Source organism: Pseudopipra pipra, chromosome 1, assembly GCF_036250125.1.
Source record: "Pseudopipra pipra isolate bDixPip1 chromosome 1, bDixPip1.hap1, whole genome shotgun sequence".
Taxonomy (NCBI): Eukaryota; Metazoa; Chordata; class Aves; order Passeriformes; family Pipridae; genus Pseudopipra; species Pseudopipra pipra.
The window spans coordinates 4169541-4190812 of record NC_087549.1 but is presented as its reverse complement, the minus strand read 5'-3'; the positions used below and the strand labels follow the sequence as shown (position 1 = coordinate 4190812).

Here is a 21272-nt window from a genome sequence, read left to right as displayed (position 1 = left end):
GACTATTCACAGTAATTTTCCAGAAGGTATGTGCAGCCTTTAAAATAACTTCTGCATAAACTGTGGTTATGAACATAAACCACAGAAACAGATGCATAACCTCCCTGCCATGAACTAGTAATCACTAGTTTTGGTGTTCCCAGGAGAGTTTAGTACCACGTTTGACAGTATTTTGAACTCTGAGCTCCCTGTCCTCTCTGGTAGACTATTATGTTTTTCTGCACAAATAAACTTCAGTTTTAAATATACTTTAGTCTTCTCTTGTCTTTCTACCAGAAAAGTGGACAGTGTTTCTCTCCTTCCTCTCCTGCCCACATCCTCTCCTGAATGTGAACCATCAGCTCGCCCTCCTAAAAAGCCGAAGAAACCCAGGTCACACCACTTCTTGGAAGCATCTAACCAGATCGTGAAAATATCTCAGCAAATGTTATGAAAAAAACCTCAAAATTCTGCAGTGACCTTTTCTATTGTTCACTGCTCCTGGTATAACTTGAGAAGATCAGTCAGAAGGAAGGCAGATGTCACTCACTGCTCTGGGCCTATATAAAGAAGTTTAACAACTCAAGTTTTTCCACAGTCGAGGGATAAACTGATTTTTGACTGCATTTCGCTCTTTTCAAATCACATTTCTCCTACTTATATCTATGTACAAGTATTTATATATATATACACACACAAATACCACCAGTAGTTAACAATATCTTTTTGGCTTTATTTAAATAACAAGATTTATCCTGCTAAAATTGCAGCAGTGTGCTTATACCATAAAAAGGAATAGCTTTTCTATCCTAAAACTTTTAAGGATGATAAAACTTGCAGATTTTAAGGCAAATGAACAGGAGATTTCTGTTCCTATTTTATGCTTTCTCTAAATCCCAGGTTTCTCTTCAGTTCTCTTCGGTTTGCAGGAAACTCTTCGTAAAAACAAAACCCCCTTAAATCAAACAAAACACTGCTTACAGCTCTCAGTGAAAAGTTTGGTGGGTTTATTTCCCCCACCATTCCACCATCTCCATTCCACCACAAGAGGATCTTCCTTAATAAAAAAAAATTACAGAATATTTTGTAAAGACAAGGCAAAAAGAGTTACACAACTTGACTTTTGACACTGAACAGACTTATAGTCTTACTTCCATTCTTCTGGAGGGTGGGCTAGTTCAAATTTCTCTCTCACATTGGACACCCCCATGTCCAGGTGTAGCCAGTGAACTTCCTCAGACTGCAGGTGACTGAGCCGTAACCCATAGCAGGCCACGTTTTTCACTTTGTGACTGTCCACAATCTTCTGAATTATGCCCTAAAACAGAGAAACACACACTCCTTACAAGCCGTGAAATGCAACGCATAGAGATTTTAAAAATTTAAATTATTATTATGTAATACCCTACAAAAAATACTAAGCAATAAATCAGGTAGCACCTTTATTAAGAATACTAAACATATTTAATTGAAAGCTGCTATTTCAGACAATATTTACAAATTCTGAAGTTTTACCAGCATGGCTTCATGAAACATCAGTAAACAAATTTCTGTGGATTTTATCAGAATTAAGCCATATTTCCTCTATGTAAAACAGAATAACATGAAAGTCAAAATATAAAAAGCAGATTTGTGATGAAAGCAGGATGTATTTGTTCAAAAAAATCACCTTTCAAAAGTCAGTCTCCACCTAGAACTGGAAAATCATCTAAAGACTTTCATCCTCTTTAGTGCCCCAACAGCCAGGATTTGGGAGGTCACACCACAGCCCCTTGTTTCCTTCACTCCTCCCACTCATTTTCTCCTGAATTTCAGCACAGATTTCTTATAAAACGATGCAAAAGACAATTATCTGGCAAGATCTTTAAACAAAACAAATGCCCTGAGGTAAATTTCAGAGTTTGAGGATCTCTTGCCCAAGAAAGGAACATTTCAAATAAAACCTCAACAGGTGCTGTTTCCCTTCTGTGTCAGACATTCAACAGGTCTAAAATGCAGTACCCAAAAATCAAACGTGTTAGTGGAGCAGGGAAGAGCAGGGGCAGCATGTCCTGATCTTATCTCGATTAGGGAGCCAGCAGGAGATCCAAGGGCTGCCTCACAGCCCAGTGAAGGGAAGGCTCCTCTCCCTGCAAGGTGGCAGATCCCCTCCAGTACAGAGTTCAGGGCTCAGCAGGAGCACAGGGTAGCACTGCTCCCAGACACTCCTGCCAGGAATTCACAGCCCTTGGCGTGTGAGGCTGTAATGGCCTGAAAACTTCCTCCTGAAAATGCTCATGTGTGAGTGTGCACACAGATACAGATACACACACACACATATAAGCCCACGATGATGCACAAGCTGCTCATTCTTGCTCAGAATTGCAGAAAACATCAACAGGTGAGTCAGCTGGAAGTTCTACAAGAGCCCAAGGTGGGATACTGGAGTGAGTTAGGTAAAAGGCTTTTTATAGGATGACACTGTGGGTCTGGAGCACAAGCCTGGTGAGGAGCAGCTGAGGGAGCTGGGGATATTTAGCATGGAGAAAAGGAGGGTTGGGGGGGGACCTTAATGCTCTCTAAACTCCCTGAAAGGAGGCTGCAGCCAGGTGGGGGGTTCGGTCTCTTCTTCCAGGTAAGTGGCCTCTTCTCCCAGAGGAAAGGGCCTAAAGTTGCACTGGAGGAGGTTTAGATTGGATATCAGAAAAAATATCTTCCCTGAAAGGGTTGTCAGGCATTGAAATAGGCCACCCAGGGAAGCGGTGGAGTCATTCCTTGAAGTGTTCAAAAAACACGTGGATATGGCACCTGAGGACACTGCTTAGTGCTGAACATGGTGGGGACCGGGTTGATGGTTGGACCTGATGACCTCAAAGATCTTTTCCAACCTAAATGGTTCTATCACTGCTTCTGAAAATTTGTTATTTTATATCCCAAAGAAGTTGTTTAAGATTCTGCAAATTAAGCAAGCAAAAAAAGACAATTAAGGAAGCACTAAATCTGAATCGAGGGGGAAGATGACACATGTAGGAGTGGAATCATGCTGTTAGTGAGGTGATATCAAGCTGTTAAATCAGCTCACATATCTCAAACTGCAACCTTTAAATAATCTTCCAGAAGCAATGCAGTGAAATGTATAACAAAATTTTTTAAAGCCGACAACAGGCAAAGAGGCGACACCAGGCAAGCACACAGGGCACTTCCCAAGTGCTCTCCTAACCTCAGACTATTTTTATCCCAGTGGATTTCCCAAGCCAAGCATTGTTTGTCATTCATCAGCCTTCAGTGAAACTCTTCCAATTACTCATTCTGTCTCCTCTTAAAGCAGTTAACTTTTTGCAGCCTTCCCCAGCAATTCCAAAGGTCTATGATCAGGTCAGTGAACGGCTTTAAATCTGAATTAAATGTAAATTGGTTAAGTTTGTTTCTTGCCTGCATTTGAGGGTCTTTGTATCTAATACTACAAAGGATAACAGTTGCCTGTATCCCTGGAAACACACAACAACCACCAAGAGCTCTGAGAAGCCACAGAGACACATTTAACCTCTTCTTCACCCAAGGCACAATCTCTGCTTAGTTAGTAAAGCCTAACATTTTGGCAGACAAGCTCTCATCCAAGGGGAATGCTGCCAGCTTTTCAACATGCAAACAGAAGAGATTGATTCATTTCCATCTCTTCCTGCAGCCTGCACAGAGCACGTAACGTACAGCGTTTCTTTTTGGAAATCCATCCCTGCCCCTGTCTCTGACACTGTCAGTTGATAAAGAAAACGGAGGCACATGTTCTTAAATGATATTATGTCTACTGTGATAAGAAACAGCCTTGGAAAGGAAAAAAATTAGGGCAAAATTATCTATGACCCTGAACCACTGAGGCTACTGAAGTATAAGGCTCAGCTGAAACCATTGGTGTTTACTCAGGAAAGAATCAAGTCAGACATCTCAGACTCTCTCTAATCTTCAGGTTGGGATTTTATAAGGACTGAAGAAGCCAGATGTCCTAATTCCCACCAACAGTGAGGGAGATTTTTAAGCCTCTATGCTTTTTGTTTCATCAATCCATGCTAAACCTATCACAGAATCAAAATGATGGTAAACATTATGTAGGAAGGGTACACCATCCCTTCTGGCCAGGTAGTTGGTATCACCCCAAGAAAAGAATTAGTAATAATTAGTACATACAGCAAATCAAGAAAAAGTCAATGCAAACACTAAGGAGACAGCAGCATGGGTGCAAAGGAGGTCAAGTCCAAGTGTTTGAAAACATTTTCTAAGAAGTCATGTATTCTCAGGAAAGAAGAAGTGATGCTTTATGTGAAACAAACACTTTCAGTGGCTCCTCTCTTGTTTAGGAAAGCCACAGAGATCACTCCAGATGCTATCAAACCACAGCCAGAAACAAAAACCAGAGAAATAAGGAAATCGGGTGATTAAGACACTAAAACTAAGACACTCCTTTGGTTTGCAGGGGAGGCCTCTCAAGTAAAACATCTATTTGGTTATTAACTTTTTTTTAATAAACCAGAGAATTTGAATTTTAAAACATTTAGAGGCACACCTTCCATCAAAAGAACCCAGCAGCACAACACACACACAGGACAGCGAGTTCCCCTGCAGCACCACAGGGTTTGTTTTATCTGGCTGCTCTTTCCAAACAGTCCAAGATTAATCTCCAAGACTTGCACTGGCACTGCAGCCATCACCAGGTCAGTGCATTTAACCCTGATCAGTACTAAACAACATGTTCAGTATCCTCAAGCCCTGGACATCCTCCACAGACCCAGTGGAGACGTTTGGAATGTCAAACAAAGCCACTGCCATTACTCCAGGATGGGTGACAACCTCTCTGCCTTCCACAGTGGCACTGTGAGGAGCCCTGCCAGCAGCAGCCTGATGTTCTCTGTGGCAGTGATCAGAATGCTTAATCACAAGTTTCCAGACAAACAATTTAACTGCTTAACCACTGCACAATAGTGTCTACAGCATCCTGCTGAGACATGTCACCACAGCGCTTGAACTGGAAGCACAGCCAAAGAAACCCGAAATCTCTCCAGACTCTGCTCCAATCCGCCTGGTAGCTCAGGAACCTCCTCAGATGCATTCTTGAGTGGAAAAAAACAGGTACAGAACACCAGAGTTTCACCCTGGATTACAAACTTCTGACTTCCAATTAATCACAGCCAGAATACTCATCTTGGAGCTTAACTCCAGTAGAAACCTACGCCAGAATGAGATTTCACTGTGGGTAAATGGGGTACCTCCATAAATTCCTCCGAGGAGTTTTCATGTGTCTGTTGGCAACTCCCTACAACTGCAAGGCAGTCACACAATCACGGGCCCCTTGAATGCTGTTTACCATAATCACATTGACTTTAATTAGGTTTCCAAAGCTGACATTTACATCCTGAACATAAAATAGGCTGATAGAGCTGAGCAAGAGAGAGTGGGAAGCCCCCAGAGGAATTTCCTATCAACAACAGATAGGTCACCTTTCCCTCCCTTTACCCCAGAGGGAAGAAGAAAAAGCTTTTTCTACAGCTAGAAAACTCGATAGCACTCATTTTTACTCATTTGTCTAAAGAACCCACAGATATTCAACACAGCTAATTTGAAAATTAATATTTGTCCTAAATCAGGAGAACGTGGCAAAAAACCCCATTTACAGTAGAGTGTATTTGAATGCTGAAAAATCAAGACAAGACCAGAGAAAGGCCAAAAGGCACAGGGCTCTCCCAGTATGTACCAATACTACCTCATCCTTCTGTAAATGAGGGAAAATGAATTGCTTGCTTGTAAATTAACAGAGCTGATGTGCTACTATGAATAAATTGAAGATGGAATAATATACTCCCAGTGTGACTACAAACCTAATTTCCTTATTTAGTAGGAAGGAGAAAGTTTCTTGCACTAGAAAAAGTCTTTAAGGAGCTCCTCTGATATAGGGACAGTGTGCTAATGTTTGTGCAGCCCTTCAAATATGTCAAACACTATCTATATCAAGTATTGTAACTCCTGATGAGAGATTTATATGGGGAGCTTAAATGAAAAGCTGGACAAAAGTAAATGACACAGCTCTGATGGAAATTAACTTAAAATTTCTATAAAGGAAAACTCTAGAGCGTGCTCACACCAAAAGCTGGCTTGTCCTCAGATAACACCATGTCTGACATTTAAAGAGAAAAGCCCACATGCATCTTTTTCTCATTATGGTGCTTTCTCCGGTGCTGATCCAGCAAACAAGTTTCTATATTTTATGATAAACTAGACTGGGGAACTGATCAGGATGAACAGGACTCTGCCACTGAAACCCTACAAGTTTATATTGAAAATACCACCTGAACAGAGGCTGTGCTGGTGCCCAGGGTCCTGTCACCTTTCCAGTCCAGAGACACTCTCGGCTCAAGCACCTCATCTACTCAAGTGCCTCAGAGCCTTTCACAATCAGGCCATACTGGCATCTGTCATCCCAAGCACCTCTCCACACCCACACATAATTCCACATGGAACCCTCCAAGCACATGCCAACAGGACTGACAGAGCAGAGCTGGTACAGCCCTGCTTTCCAGTCTTCTTGGATGAATTAGCACTTTTCTGATCCTACTGCACACTTCCCAAATAAACATAAGAGTGTTTGAAATGTTGACAGTAAGTTTAGTTTTCCAGAGCTTAACATCAAAAGTAATGTGGGCAACAGATCAAGGGAGGGGATTCTGCCCCTCTATTCCCCTCTAGTGAGACCCCACCTGGAGAACTGCATCCAGCTCTGGAGTCCCCAGCACAGGAAGGACAAGGACCTGTTGGAGCAAGGCTGCAAAGGTGATCAGAGGGCTGGAGCACCTCTGCTGCAGAGACAGGATGTGAGAGTTGGGGTTGTTCATTCTGGGTAAGAAAAGGCTCCAGGGGGACCTTAGAGCCCCTTCCAGTACCTAAAGGGGCTCCAAGAGAGCTGGAAAGGGACTTTTTGCAAGGGCATGGAGTGACAGGACAAGGGGGAATGGCTTTACACTGAAATAGAGTAGGTTGAGTTTAGATATTATGAAGTTTTTTTACAGTGAGGGTGGTAAAACACTGGCATAGGTTGCCCAGAGAGGTGGTGGATGTCTCATCCCTGGAAAGATTCAGACCAGGTTAGACTGGGCTCTGAACAACCTGATCTAGTTGATGTCCCTGCTCATTGCAGCAGGGCTGGAATAGATGACCTTTAAAGGTCCTTTCCAATCCAGATTTTTCTGATTCTGTATTTCACTATTCCTTATCCTCAGCTGCACTTGCAAAGTCTAAGAGCTCCCTTGGGTCCAGTTAAGTACTGATGCAGGATGTGCTGTTCACTTGAAATCATCTACAGATCTAGGTGTCTTCTGAAAAAACCATCAGAGGGCTATTTATATTGGCTTTAAAATGCTATTTTGCATGTGCATCTCACCCAAGGCTATCAAGAGTATTCTGCACAAGTAAAACAGGAATTCTAAAGCTCAAGTCTGTTATAATCAGACAGATTATCACAGTACCATACACCTTTTTTCTACTGTTTACATTTGCAGGTCTGTAGTTTTGAGTCCTTATACTTTTTTCAGGTTCTCAGAAGGGAGGCACCTCCAAACTAACAGTACAACCACGCCTTGTTCACCTGGTACAAAGCAGGCACACAGAGGAGAGAAGGAAGGAAGGGATGTAAATTGTACTGATTTTCTAGCTCTTATACTAGATCAGGAATGATTTTATACATTTTTTACATATATCTCGTTGATGTTAGAATCAGTGGACTCCAGTCTGCTTCTATACATCAAACAGTTCCACTACCTCAAAGCACATATATTACTGTATACACATAGAAATTAGATTTGAATATGTAACCATTGCTGTATACAGCAGACTTCACCAAAAATACTAACCTGGCATGGTTTGCAGTCCTGCTAGTGCTCAGACTCTTTCCACAGAACTTTTTCCACAGGTGTGACCAATCTGCTCATCCTGTTACTGTATTATCATGAGTCTATTTTTAAAGAGAAATCCCATAGATAAAACCTTTTCTGAGGAATACACTTGCATCTCCTTTACAGACAGCAGCAGATACATTAGAGCAGCCCTACCACATGCTCATTCTCCTATAACTCTTCAAGCTTCTGGTGGGTTTAGGAGGAACTGAGCAGCAACAAAGCACATCTGGCCCATTCCACAGTTGGGAAGCAGTGAGTTCAACTGCTGGATATCTGGTCAACCAGAACCAGTATGGTGTAGACCAGCTCTGCTCCAGACTAGCCACAGTAGGCTTTTGGGACCTTTTGTCCAGATCTTGGGCCAAAATAAGGCGGGTTTAAAAAAGGGGGACAGACTTGGAGGACAGAGATGAAGGTGAACGGGTGGAATTGTGGCTGGAAGTTAAGTCTTCTCTGTGACTGAGGCTGGACTGACAAATCTCTTGCCTTTTTTCAGAACAGGCAACATCCTTCTTGGGAAATGTCTGGAAACAGGAATGCTGCTCATCAATAAAGCTTTAATACTCTATTCACTAGTGGTGCATACTACAGTGCCAGCATAAACAGGGATTTCCTTTCTTCCCCCAGCCTCCTCAGCTGTGTCAGTTTGCAAGACGATGCAGCTAACAAGATTACAGAACTGATCTGGATTAAAGGCAACAGTAAAACAAGCATTCATTTTAACTTGGACTGAGTCTGCCAAACAGTCACACACCACCTATGCCAGCACAACTACGGTGGTAGCACAAGAAAACAAACAGCAAGAAGGGAGCTGGCACAGCTGCCAGAAGAAACACGTGTCTAACCAGGATAAATTTGAATTGTAGACCTTTGCACTACACAATGTTTCCACTCCTCCACCACAAACTGCATCTCCAATCGAGTACTCTGGTCTCTTATACTACAAGGTAAAAGTACAGCACGGATTGAATGGGAAACAAACAGGAAAAAACAACCAAGAAATACTAACACAGCAATGCAGTTGAATAAACTACTTTAGAGATGATTCAGCTGAATGTGCTTTAGCCCTTCTCCTAAAAAGTTCAACTTAGGGAACAGACTGGAATACACAACCTTCCAATCCTGCACCCATACCTTCTGCCTGTGAAAAGTAAGATTTTGCAGGTGGATAGGGAAGCTGATGAACTTGCTCTGGTCTTTTACTATGATGTAGGGATCGGACACAGCCAAAGCATGTCAATTTTTTTAAGGTTAGATATATTATTACCCTTAGCTAAGGATGTTTTTCTTTTTTTTATTCAGCTTTTTGAGTTCTTATGCTGTCAATATTAAAGAAGCTGACATTTTGGGGTGGTACTGGATAGAAAAGAAAGAAAAAGACATCCAAATTATGAACAAGTTCAGAGAGCCCTGGACATTGTACCTTTACTTGTTCAAGAGCTCTAACTACACTTCTCTCTAACTCCAGAAATAAGGACAAAGCTGACAGCTGGAAGTTTTAATGCTGTCTCTATCCAGTTTATGTTTTAGACAGTGTAACAAAACTGGAAGAAAATAAACCTGTATGAGGATCACGGTAGGATGCATGTCTGGCAATAACCTGGTTTGAGATTTGGGGTTATTACTTCCATATAAATAATGCCACCTTTACATCTCACAGCTACTAGTCAAGAATCAAGGACAAGCTTTAAGGGCTAGAAATTTAAAAGAAGGTGTAATGAATGCAAGCTGGGTACCTCTGGGGTGGGAAAGCAAGACCATATAGAAGATCTGCACTTCACCAAAAGCCACCCAGTAAGGGCTCACACAAGGCTTCCAAATGCCTCTTTTCTAAAAATCCCAACCCTTCCCACTCCTCAAATCTTCTAAATGCATAGCACTAATTTTTTTTTTTTGTCAAATATGGCTACAATTCTGCTTCAACCACAACTTCTAAAACAGAGAGGTGATTTACTCCAAGTGCTGATCAAGATGTGGTGGCAGTGTTTACTTTCAGGGTGCACTTGAGCCCAAAGAAATTCCATCTCAGCAACACCCACCTCCTCATATGCCACACCTGGGGCTGTGAGCAGGGCAGAGCATGCCCTGCATTCTCTCCAAGCCCAAAGCCTGGAAATCCCTCCTTGTGCATATGCACCCAGACAACACATCCAAATGAAGTCATACCAAGATAAACAGGGAAGATAAACAACCTTTCTTTCCCTGGAAAATGCATGTCTGTCTACATACACATTCACAGGAGGACACCACTGTTTGCACATTCATAAAAGCCTTTTTTTTCTTCTGGAAGTGAAGCATGTCTGTAGCGTAATACCAAAGGAGAAAAAGGTAAAGAGAGCATGCCAGTTCTTTGAAATCCAAGAAAGCATTTCCCAGAATTGAGAAGCTGCCTCTGCATCCACTGCAGACTACAGCCTTCATCCCTCCAAGGAAACAGCTGTCCTTGAGGGACTAAATCCATCCAGAATAAGCAGAGGTCGATAGCACAAAGTTCTCCTCAAAGCAAAGCCTTCGTGTAGCCACACTGTTGTCTTGGTGAAAGGTATTTTAAGACAAACAGCAAGGAAATCACAGTCTGGACTCTTAACAGACTCCTACAGAAAGCCAAGTTCTGTTCCTATGAGCTTAATAACATGAGTTTTAATGAAAAGGGTTTCCTCTCATGATCAAGGACTTGTGGATAAGGCACACAGCTAAAGCACTGTTTCCAATCTACTCTTAGGAAGTAGTGAAAGGCCCTTTTCCTCACTTCTTTGACCGTCAAACACCCCCTTTCCATTCACAAAGTGGACTCTGTTAGAAACAGATGATGTTTCAAACCACAAATCAGGATTTATTTTCCCTTGATATTAGTACTTTCCATGAAGCCCTCTGCTTTACCAGCAGAAGTACCTTTAATTGGCTCTTCTGGAGATTTCAGACCAAGTCTGACTTCCTTTGAGTACTGGAAATGTTCCCCCAGCCATCATCCCAGCAGCTGTGCTGACCAGGGAAGAGTCTTAAAAGACCTTTTTTCTTTTAATTGCAGAACTGTCTCAAAGACATTCACCTCTGAATATCCCTTCAAAGCTCCATGGAAACAAGCCAAAGGCCAAACCTAGCTCCAGTCTCCTCCTCAGGTTGTAATTCAGAAGAAATGGAAGCTCTGTCTCCTCCACAAAAGGAGGGAGGGGGTAAAACTAAGGCAAAAAAACCTTCAAGGCTATTTTAATCTTAAATTATTCAGCTTGGTCGAACAGCAGTCATTCCAATGGAATGTAGGCTTGTACTCCAACAAGGGTTTACTGTTTCTAAAATAAATGTCATGGTAATACATCAATGCCAGTCCTTTACTATGGAGTACCTGCACATTCAACAGTCACTGTCCCAGTCTAACAAAATAAAAAAAGAAACACCATTTGTTAAAAGAAGGAAGTTTAACAGCTTCCCATCACTTTCTTTATCAGGAAAGAAGAACACAAAAATCAAATTTCTTTTGGAAACAACCACCCAATTAAATGTACATATAAGAATTAAAAATTAAGGCAAGCCTCAAATAACTGTTACTTGCCTTTCTTTTGATCCTGTTTTTATACAAAAAAGACATATTCTTGCTTAAAACAAGAATGTAAATGCAAACTGAGCTCAGCATGGAATTTCTTACAGGGAGTGTAAGTTTTGTATCTTTAAAGTCCATAACCACAGGTATTTCTGAGCTGGAAAAAACAGATTTGATCTCTGCTTTTGTTTTTCAGGTTTTACACACTTCTTGGGAAAAAGAAGCCTCCATTTCAAGTACCACATTAGGACCCCCGGACATTCACTCACAGGAGAGGTTTGCGAGGTTAAAAACATACTGAGACATAGTTTTTCTCTCCTTGTACCAAGTAATACACTTTATGAAATAAATCAATCAGATTAGATATATCAAACCATTGTAATTAAGCCAGGGAGCAACAATGTTTCAAGTGGAACCCCAAAACCCCTATTCCATGTAAAAATAAGTGTATGCAGTTTGATGGTAAAGGTTCCTATTGTACCCCTAATCTGTCTGCTCAGCAAATTATCCCTGAACAGAGAGATGAGCTTACTGAATTGACAAGAGACAGATTTCCTGATCATTGCCAATGAAAATCCTTGGATTTCACAGGTGTAAGATCAAGGCCACGAGACCTGTTCCACTGAGGAATGCTCTTGGGTCTTGAGCATATGCAGTCATGGAAACAAAGAGTAGGAAAAGAAGAGCAAACATCTAAAACTCTTCAGTATTTTTTTTTACTTGGTTTTCCAGTGGGCAGGAGGAGACAATAGGTCACCTTTACTCTGACAACTCTCTCCCTTCAGCAGCATCTCGTCTTTGGAGTGGAATCTGAAGTACTGTTGGAAGGAAGGAGCAGATGGGAACCTGCTTCTACAGCAAGAACCTCACAGCAGAAAACAACCCCCACACCACCTACCACCATGTAAGATTCTGCTCTTGGAGGATAACTAAAAACCAAGCAAACCACAAAAGCATTTTGACATGTTAAACTGAGCTTCATTTCAGTTTAAATACTGCAATACCTCAAAAATTGAAAGAATAAATGTAGTAAAAGGTAAGTATATATCTCAGCATTAAAGATGCTTCAGAATAAACAGTGTTTCCATGCATACATAACATTTCCACATACCTCTAAGATTACAGATACTGACTCTTTAAAAAATCCCAACTTTTGTTGTTTTCCATAGATGAACTGAAGGACAACATTATGAAAATACAAGCAACAGGCGACTACCAGGGAGGAGGGGAACAAATGGACTTATTGGGGGACAAGAGCCCTTCAGCTTAATTTTCTAACACTGTGGGGCAATGAGTTTTCAAACAATATTTTTTTAAAGTGATGTACAAACTATATTTAAAAATTTTAAATGTGTGAATGCACACGTATCTTACATTTAAATACAAATTTTATTTTCTGAAACATGAGAAGTGCAATTTAATGTCATCTTCGTCCCGGCTCTCATTCCTGCCATGAGGTGTCAGACAGGCTTTTGGGGAGTATAAAGTGGTAAAATCAACTAACAGACATCAGTAGTGGCATCAAGACTGACAACCACTGTTCTAAATTTCAAAATAAGAATTCTCTTTTCTTTAGAACAATATATAATCATTAAGGTTTTTTATTCTCAAGGAAGGTTGGTATCACTTAAAGCTTCTGAAGTTACTCACAAAATGCAACAGGTAAAGATTCTTTTAAAATAAACCACGAAACTTTTGAGTTTGTTTGCTTCCAGACTTTTACCTCTCATTTTTTAAGTTAAAACTTAACCTAAAGACAGCACAAGAATGCTAAAAACAGACTTACACGGACATCAGTAGCATCTCCATGCCGGATAATGCTGGCCCACGTAGTTGGTTCACTGCTGTTTTCAAAGTAGTGGAAAACCTTCAGGACTCGTTCCATGGCCCCCGGGGAACGCTCCATCCCAGTACTGAGGTGCGTCTTTGCACTCGAACTTGGTGTATGATTCAAGTTTGGATCAAGGTAAGCTGCTGCCATGGTTTTGCTGGATGCTAGGTATCTGTCATATTCTAGAAAAGGGAAACAAAAAAGGAATTCATTTTAGTTATACCTGGATTTGACACTGATTTATATAAGGCTTTTACTGGAAAACCATAAAGACTCCTTGCCTTTTTGGAAGGCAACTAAAACAGTTATGTATCTACAAACATAAAAAGTATCCAGATGACTACCAGAGAAACTGCAACCCCATTGGAGCAAATGATCTGAATTTGAACAATACAATCATTTACAAAAGTGGTATCTGAAGCAAACCTCTTCTTTTAGTTTCCCAGTGACTTAACCCAGGTCCCTGACAAAGCCTTCAAGACCAAATAGCACCTTCCAGTTTTAACAGGAGTTTCCATCCCTAAAATGTGCCAAGTCTGGTCTTAAGGAAAGTCTCCACTACAAAAACGCACACTACCACCAGGCTCTCCTATTGAAAGCTAAGACAATGTCACATCACTTGTTTTGTGTTATTTTGGGAATCAGTGTGACCAGAGCTAAATTCATTCTTTGCTGAGGAAGCATTAAGACTCCTGACCTTCCTCTCATCCACTCCTGAACAAGTTTTATCTTCAGCCACGCTGATTTCCAACTCTGGTGGCAAAAGGCATGCCTTGGTATTAGTCTGCATCTCAAAGGAAAGAGAAGAAAACTGCCTCTTGGCTACTGCTCCTAATTAGTCAGCCACAAGCAGATGGTGTCTGTGAAATCAATGCAGTCCAAGAGAAAAAGAGCAAACAGTACCTTCTTCCTGCCTGCCAGTCTTGAGCATCATTCCAGTCTGCTGGCTGGAGAGCGCAAAGAACTGCAGGGCTTTGCTCCAGGGCTTGGATAAGTGCACAGAGCTTTCCATACCTCCTCCTCTTCACAGTGAGCAGCCAGTGGAGAGGCAGTTTTGAAAATGTGGAGAAGTTAAAAATAAACTAAACTTGATCTTTTTGGCACGGTGCTCCAAACGCCTTTCTGGTAGTAAACTGAACGCCTGAGCCCTGGGTTTACTTCACAGTGAGGCAAGAGAGAGATCCCTGATCCCAGCTGAGCTCCTGTAATGCCTGGCTGCCCCTCAGAGCTTCAGCCACCAACCTGCCACCCACCACGGCACTCTGCTTCAGGAAATCATCAGGGGAAAAAAAACCAACCGGTGATTTGGTTTTCAGGGCTGGCTTAGTTTTATACCATGGCTGCCTGAAGCTGCCAGATAGGAAGGGCAGCAGAAGCAGTCGGTGGTCAGGGTGAGGAGTGAGGGGACAGCATCCTCCCCCACAGCAGCAGCTGGTCCTCACACCAGCAAGGCCAAACCACGCCATGAGCTCAGCTAACAGGAATTAACACCAGCAGTATCAGGGCTTGAAATCTAAAGACCGTAGATGACAACATTTGTGAGGCTAAAACAGGACTAGAGGTCTTAAGCATCATCTATCTGATTCAGCCCACAGATAAAGAGGAAACAACAGCCCGTCTGGGCAGGATGTCTTTACCTCTTGAATAAATGGTTGAATTGCATTTGTCCAACAGAACTGTAAGAATTTAACACTGGGCAGACAAAAGGCCTGTAACATCCTGCCCTCAGGGAAGATGGTAGGAGAAATCAAGGAGACTTCTCCCAAACACTCCCCCAGTGTCTGACCATTGAGGGACACTTCCCCCACCTGTCACAGTTTCATATCTGTCTGAAAACTCAAGAAACCACTACAGCTTTATTGTTCCTTTTTTCTGGCTATCAATACACACATCTTAAGCCAACCTTATGCTCACATTGAAGCCTCTCCTCCTCCCCACCCCACCCCAACAGATACAGATCTGAAAATGCCAGGAGCCTCTCAGCAACTCTTGACTTCCCATCAAAAGAGCCTGCCAGCTGTTTTCATATAAACATTGACTTTAAAGCTGAAACAGGCACAAAAATCTCCACTGTGGCAGCTCAAGACCAAGATGACATGACCATACAAGCTCCTGACTGCGGGGCTCCTTTCTTCTAAGGTTAAAATAGCCACCGGTTCACTCCAAAGGCCCAAAGTTTCACCAGGACACATTCAGGCAAATGAAGCCCTTCAACAGTACAACTGCTCAGAATGAAATTGGTTCTGAGGGTCGGACAAAGCCACTGACCTTGTGCAGGATGTTCTGCCTCCTTCAGAACATCCTCCCCTACCTCAAGGTCACTAATGAAACTACTGAGCTTCATTTGAAGTTTACATATGAGAACAGCAGGGAAATTTGGTACAAACCACAGTGAGATGAGTCATTTTTTCATAGAGGAGAACCAAAAGAATGCCTGCTTTAATATTAATTCACCATACTCCATCTACTTCATACACATATTCATCAGGTTTTATGTGGCTGAAAAAGAACAGGGAGAAAAGCTACAGGGAAATACCAAAACAAGCATTCAGAAGACCACAGACTTAGTATGGACAATCTACACCCCTTTGGAGCAGAAAAGTGATGCAAGACACCAGTTCCTACACACAGAAGTGCTCTTACAAGACATAACTTCAATGGACAGGCAAAACACTATTATACTTTTTTCCATATTCATTACATTGAGGGGAAACTGTGGAATTAAACATCAGACTGACAGTACTGGGTACAGGGTCAATTTTTACAAGGTTTTATTTCACAGAGGTTTTTAAAGGCAAAACAACCCTCTCTGAAAAATTAGAAAAGCAAGTTTTCCTTCAGTTCCTTACAACTTCCTCTAAAAATCCCAATGCTTACTTTATGAAGCACAAAAAGAGCAATAAATTTGATAGCTTGAGGTATAGACACACATGCCATATCTCTGGTTATGGACCTATTAACGTTCCCATTAAAACTAGCCCCTGGGTTTGAGCTTGTAGTGTGACTGTAAAACTCTGCCCCAGGCCAAAACTTTGTAAAACACAGCTGCTGTTAAACAACTACTTCACAAGAGCTGCCTGGTTGTTTTATGATACAAAGAAAGCTCAGACAAGACCAGGATGCTTATTTGGGCTTTCTAAATTCAAACCAGACTGGTGTGTAATCCTGCCATTACAGACCTCAGTTTAAATGAGCAGCTTTAGTTCTCTTGGTATTAAACAGAAAAGCAGTGTGTGCTACCATGGAGCAGAAACAAGCTACAGTCAACTAAGAGAAGGCAGATTTAGACCAGAAATGGGTCAGAAATTTTGAGACAATGGAACAGGTCACATCTGTGGATGCCCCTCACTGGAAGTACTCAAGGTTGGACAGGCCAACCTGGTCTAGTGGAAGGTGTCCCTGCCCATGGTGGGGGGTTGGAACAAGATGGTCTTGAAGGTCCCTTCTGACCCAAACCACTCTATGATTCTGTGACTTAATTCTACTGTATTTTATTGGATATTGTAGCAAAACCGAGCTGGGGCACATTCAGGCCAGTGGTATGAAATCAAGTGTGGTCAAACCTGTACATGAACACGTGTGCCAGCGTGCCTGGGAGCTTCCATACTGATCTCCGGTGCTCGCCCTTCAGAGAAAACATGGATTTCTCAGTCCTGTGAAGGATTATTCCAAGCTTGTGGGGAAGAGAAAAGCAAACCAGCCCTGGCCTAGAAATCCTGAGTGGGTCTGCTGAGATGCTGCAGTTGTTACCAGACTACGGCACATTATTGTTCAGATGATTTTCTTTACTGTGGTGGGAGCACCTGAGGCTGAGGGAAGTTAAATCCTTCGAGAAGCCATTTCCTGCTCAGTGTGACTCCTGCTGACAGATCCCCACATTTGCTAACTATATCAAGAACAAAGCCACTGTTATGACTTCCAGTAGCACAGTCAAAGTTCAAAGTCACGTTTCACCACCACCTCTGAGTACTTGGAAATTAAATCATTTCCACTAACGAGATAGTCAAAAGTCATTAAAAAATATTTAAATCAATTAGCTACAAATTGATTAATAAACTGATACTAAAGTCAAGTCGTCTCATATGGGAAATAGTTTCAATGCCAATAATGTCTTCAACATCAGCAGTTTGATAATATAATAAAAAATTAAAAAAACCCAAACAACAGTTCCTCATATTAGTGTTGGCAGATGGCCAACAACACAGTGTTAACAGGCTCATGCTACAAGGAACCAAGCTGTAATTATTCACATGGTGACTTCACGATGTCCTTTGCAGACACCACGAAATTTTATTGTTGCTCAACCTCCACATTCTGATTCCCATCTGAGGCTTGAAGGCATCGACATCTATGGGTTATAACTTGGTCCATCTCAATTCAAACCTATAAAAATCTGTAAAAATCTATCAAATCTGTTTAAAAATATTAGAATCTATAAAAAATACAATAAAAATTCAGAGTTCGATTCTTTCACTGGTTCTGGTGTAATAATTCTTCTACAAGACTTAAAATACTTTCAAATATTACAATTATTAAAATAAATAAAATACTTTAGATTACTTGCATCCTTGACAAACAACACTGCTTTAATGGATATTATGTGAAAAAACAGGAACTCCCATTTTAAATATTAAGAGGAGGTTTTTGCACTACACAGGTGGGTGAACACTGCAACAGGATGCCCAGAGATTGTGGAATCCCCATCCATGAAGACATTCAAATCACAACCAGACCCAGTCCTGAACAATCTGCTGTAGCTGGTCCTGCTTGAGCAGCGGAGTTGGACCAAACTATCTCCCTTCCAAGGTCTGAAATTTTGTGATTTGGAGGTGAAAAGTAAATTAAGAATTTATTTCACACTCTTAAGTTCATAAATTATCCATAACACATCTCACATCAGACAGTAAACATCTCATGAATTTCAAGCTCAAGCCGTTTTCACAGCCTGCATTAAATCCTGCTGTAACTCACCTTGCAAACATTCACTTGACTATCTCAAGCCCACAGAAAGACAGGGTGTTATGTACAATTTCAACCACTATCCCCATGACAAAGCTGGTATTTTCAGGGGCTGTGTTAAGAGCCAGAACGCTGCTGACTTTTGGTGTGTCCCTGCCTGTTATAAACACAGAGATGCCACAGGGAAGCAGCAGCAAACATTCCAGGTGTGCCACAAGGCTTTCTGCATTTCCCTGATGTCAACATCTTGTTACACATTTAAGGATGCAGATTAAGGGTGAAACTTTGAGAAAACCATTAGGTTTGTGATTTCAAATTAGGAACAAATATAGGAAGAGAGGAAATGGGGTATTTTTTCCCTGAATGATCACTTTAGCCTTCAGAGACAGTCAATAATTTCAGCTATTTCCATAAGTCACGTTGGAATGTCCCTGTTTGTTCCCTGCTGAGCTTATTTTTCTTGTTCTTATCCTTTCAGCTAATGCTGATGTTCAAAAGCAGAAGAAAAAAGCAGCAATTCTTTGTTTTTCCTTCGACATCTTTCAGCTATATCCACTGTTATTGGTAATATTTGCTATGACTACATCCAAGAAGGCATTTATTTATTTCTCTTGCTGCCTCTTCTTTGATCCCCCCCGGTCACTGCTCTCTCCTCACTCCTCCACATAAAATAGGTATTTTTAAGTATAATATTTGCAGCTAAAAGCATTTATCAAGGCTCCCAGATCAAAGTATAAAGCCAGACACATTAAAACAATTTTAAAATCGAGTTCTTATTATCTATTTTTGCCTAAATTGACTCACCAAGTATTTCAGTGTATCAATATGAAATGGAAAAACAGTACTGGCAATTCCATTTCCCCTTCCCCTCAGGGAATATTGCCTGAACAGTTACTAATTCTATGTTTCAACAGTTCAAAGGTAATACAGACCAAAGTCAAAACAAGTTTAGCAATACAAGTTGCCAATATGGGAAAACTTATTTCAATTATATCAATGTTCTAGCAGATTAAACCTTCAGGGGAGCATAAAGGAAGAATTCAGAGACTGTGAACTACAAGACCCACATGAACCAAAGCAGTACGACAACCTTGGGCCTGTTAAACACAAAGACAAGTGTAACTCAGCAAAAAATAAATTAATAAATAAGTTTATTGCCTGAATTAAATGAAACAAAGGCACATTCCCCATACAGCTGCTGTGGACAGAGGCTGCTCGAGGACTTGTGAGTGCCTTTTGCTGAGTGCCAGGGAAGTAGTAGCTGTTACTTGGGAAGCTGCACCTTGGGATGAAGGGATAGAGAAAAGTTTCAGTGGCCTGACAAGAGGTTGAACTATTTGTAGTGTCAAGCAGCAACTTTTCAAATTCCCAAGATGTCTTGCTCACTGTCCACCCTGTGACATTGAAAACATTACCCACCCTTCTCACTAAAAATCCCACAGGATCAAGCCCTAAGGTACCTTAAACACGCAGTTTAACCCAATTTTATTGAAACATTGCATAATATGCACTACCAGCAATTCCCTTTGGAGTTGGCACCGTTTTCTATTTTTAATGTTAAAAATTTAATAGTGAGGAAACATGAGTTGTATTGGGAATACAAGAAAATCAATGTCTGTACATGCTTTAATTAGAACATGGTATCCAGTTAGATACTTGCCTAATTTCTCAATAGCACTCTGAACTTTCACTGTGGTCCCTCGGCACCACTGAAATCCAAGTAAACACTAATCTTCCCTTGCATTTGCTGTTGCTTGCTTGTAGCAAGCTCTAGAGAATTACAGGGGTGTAGTTTTCTTTCAAGAGGCACCACAGAAATGAGCAAGTAATAAATGTGCAGTTTTAAAATAAAGGTTAAAATTAAATTCTATCTATTTTGAAGCTGTACTACTGGTTGGCAGCAGCCCTTCCTGTGAACATCAAAACAAGAGACCAAAGTGAGCTGTATGAATTCAAATAACCTTTTCTAATACTCCTGACTGAAATGCTGCTCCATGGAGGCCACGCACAGCACAAGCTCTTCTTCTAAACACCTTTAGAAGTAAATACAAGCAGGAAGATTTTATTGTCCTTCTAGAGCAGTAAAACTCATGAAAACTGGTGATGATGCAAGTGTGGATCTCAGAAATCAAAAACTAGAATGGCCTGAAACTAGAGGTAGTGAGGAGAGCAGTAAGGTATTCTAGCTGTGCAGTATCACATTTGGGTTTGGCTATCACTTGACTTGAACCCTGCCTTTCCTAGTTTTACATTATTGTCTATAATTCAAAATGTTCCAACTGCCTTTTAATGTTTAATCCCCCTTAATAGTTTTAACCATCAGATAAAAGGCACATAAGTGACCAAGAGGAACAGCATGACAACGGCCTATTACAAAATTCAATGACCTGTAAAAAATTTTCCTCAAGCCTATTATGGCCCCGAGTGTTTTCCAAAGCCAGTAATTACAGCCTTTGGTATATAAGTAGAAATTATGAATAAAGTGATTCTTATTCAATTGACTGAATGGAAGTTCAGTGTAGGCTGACCACAATAATTTTCCTATCACAAGCTTTTTGAGATGATCCTTCAGTGTTATCTACACACACACACACACACACAAATATCAGTGATTTTCATAGCTGGAACTGGGCATGTACCATTTGTCTCTTTGCATTCTCACATAAGATGCTGAACACTGGACTAGGTAGTGATATTCCCTTGGATCCCCTTAGGAATCAATTCTCTTGGCTCCTCAAGGCTCTGTGCTATGTTTGAGGACCTAGACACCAGCAACACCATTCACTAGCCCGGCAATCTCCAAAGAAGCATAAGCAGAATTAGCTTAACTATCAAAGAAGAGAGGCAAAACTTTCCCAAATGTGCTATTTGACTTAACAGACAAGTAAAGGCATCGTGTCTGGTGAGGAATCAGTTGGTGGCCTCCAGGATTCATGTACTGACACGATCACAAGTCCAAGCCCCTACTATGATGATTAATAAATCTCAGTACTCTGGCTAAGTCAAGCTAGAGGCAGATAGATACACAATTTATAGATATATTAAGATT

General features: G+C 41.2%; 1 protein-coding gene across 16 annotated transcripts in view; it reads right to left on the bottom strand.

The window, feature by feature from the left end:
- PTK2 (protein tyrosine kinase 2) overlaps nucleotides 1–21272 on the bottom strand; it is a 191183-nt gene that overhangs the window by 95621 nt on the left and 74290 nt on the right. For 14 of the 16 annotated variants that reach the window (XM_064643988.1, XM_064643996.1, XM_064643842.1 and 11 more), the window contains 2 exons: nucleotides 13220–13446; nucleotides 1131–1297 (listed from right to left, as the gene is read on the bottom strand). In XM_064643988.1, coding sequence (XP_064500058.1) covers nucleotides 1131–1297; nucleotides 13220–13414 — 362 coding nt within the window. In that variant the 5' untranslated portion in view covers nucleotides 13415–13446. Of the gene's footprint in view, nucleotides 1–1130; nucleotides 1298–13219; nucleotides 13449–21272 lie in introns of those variants that run through there. The other 2 variants (XM_064644005.1, XM_064644011.1) reach the window with 1 other exon arrangement.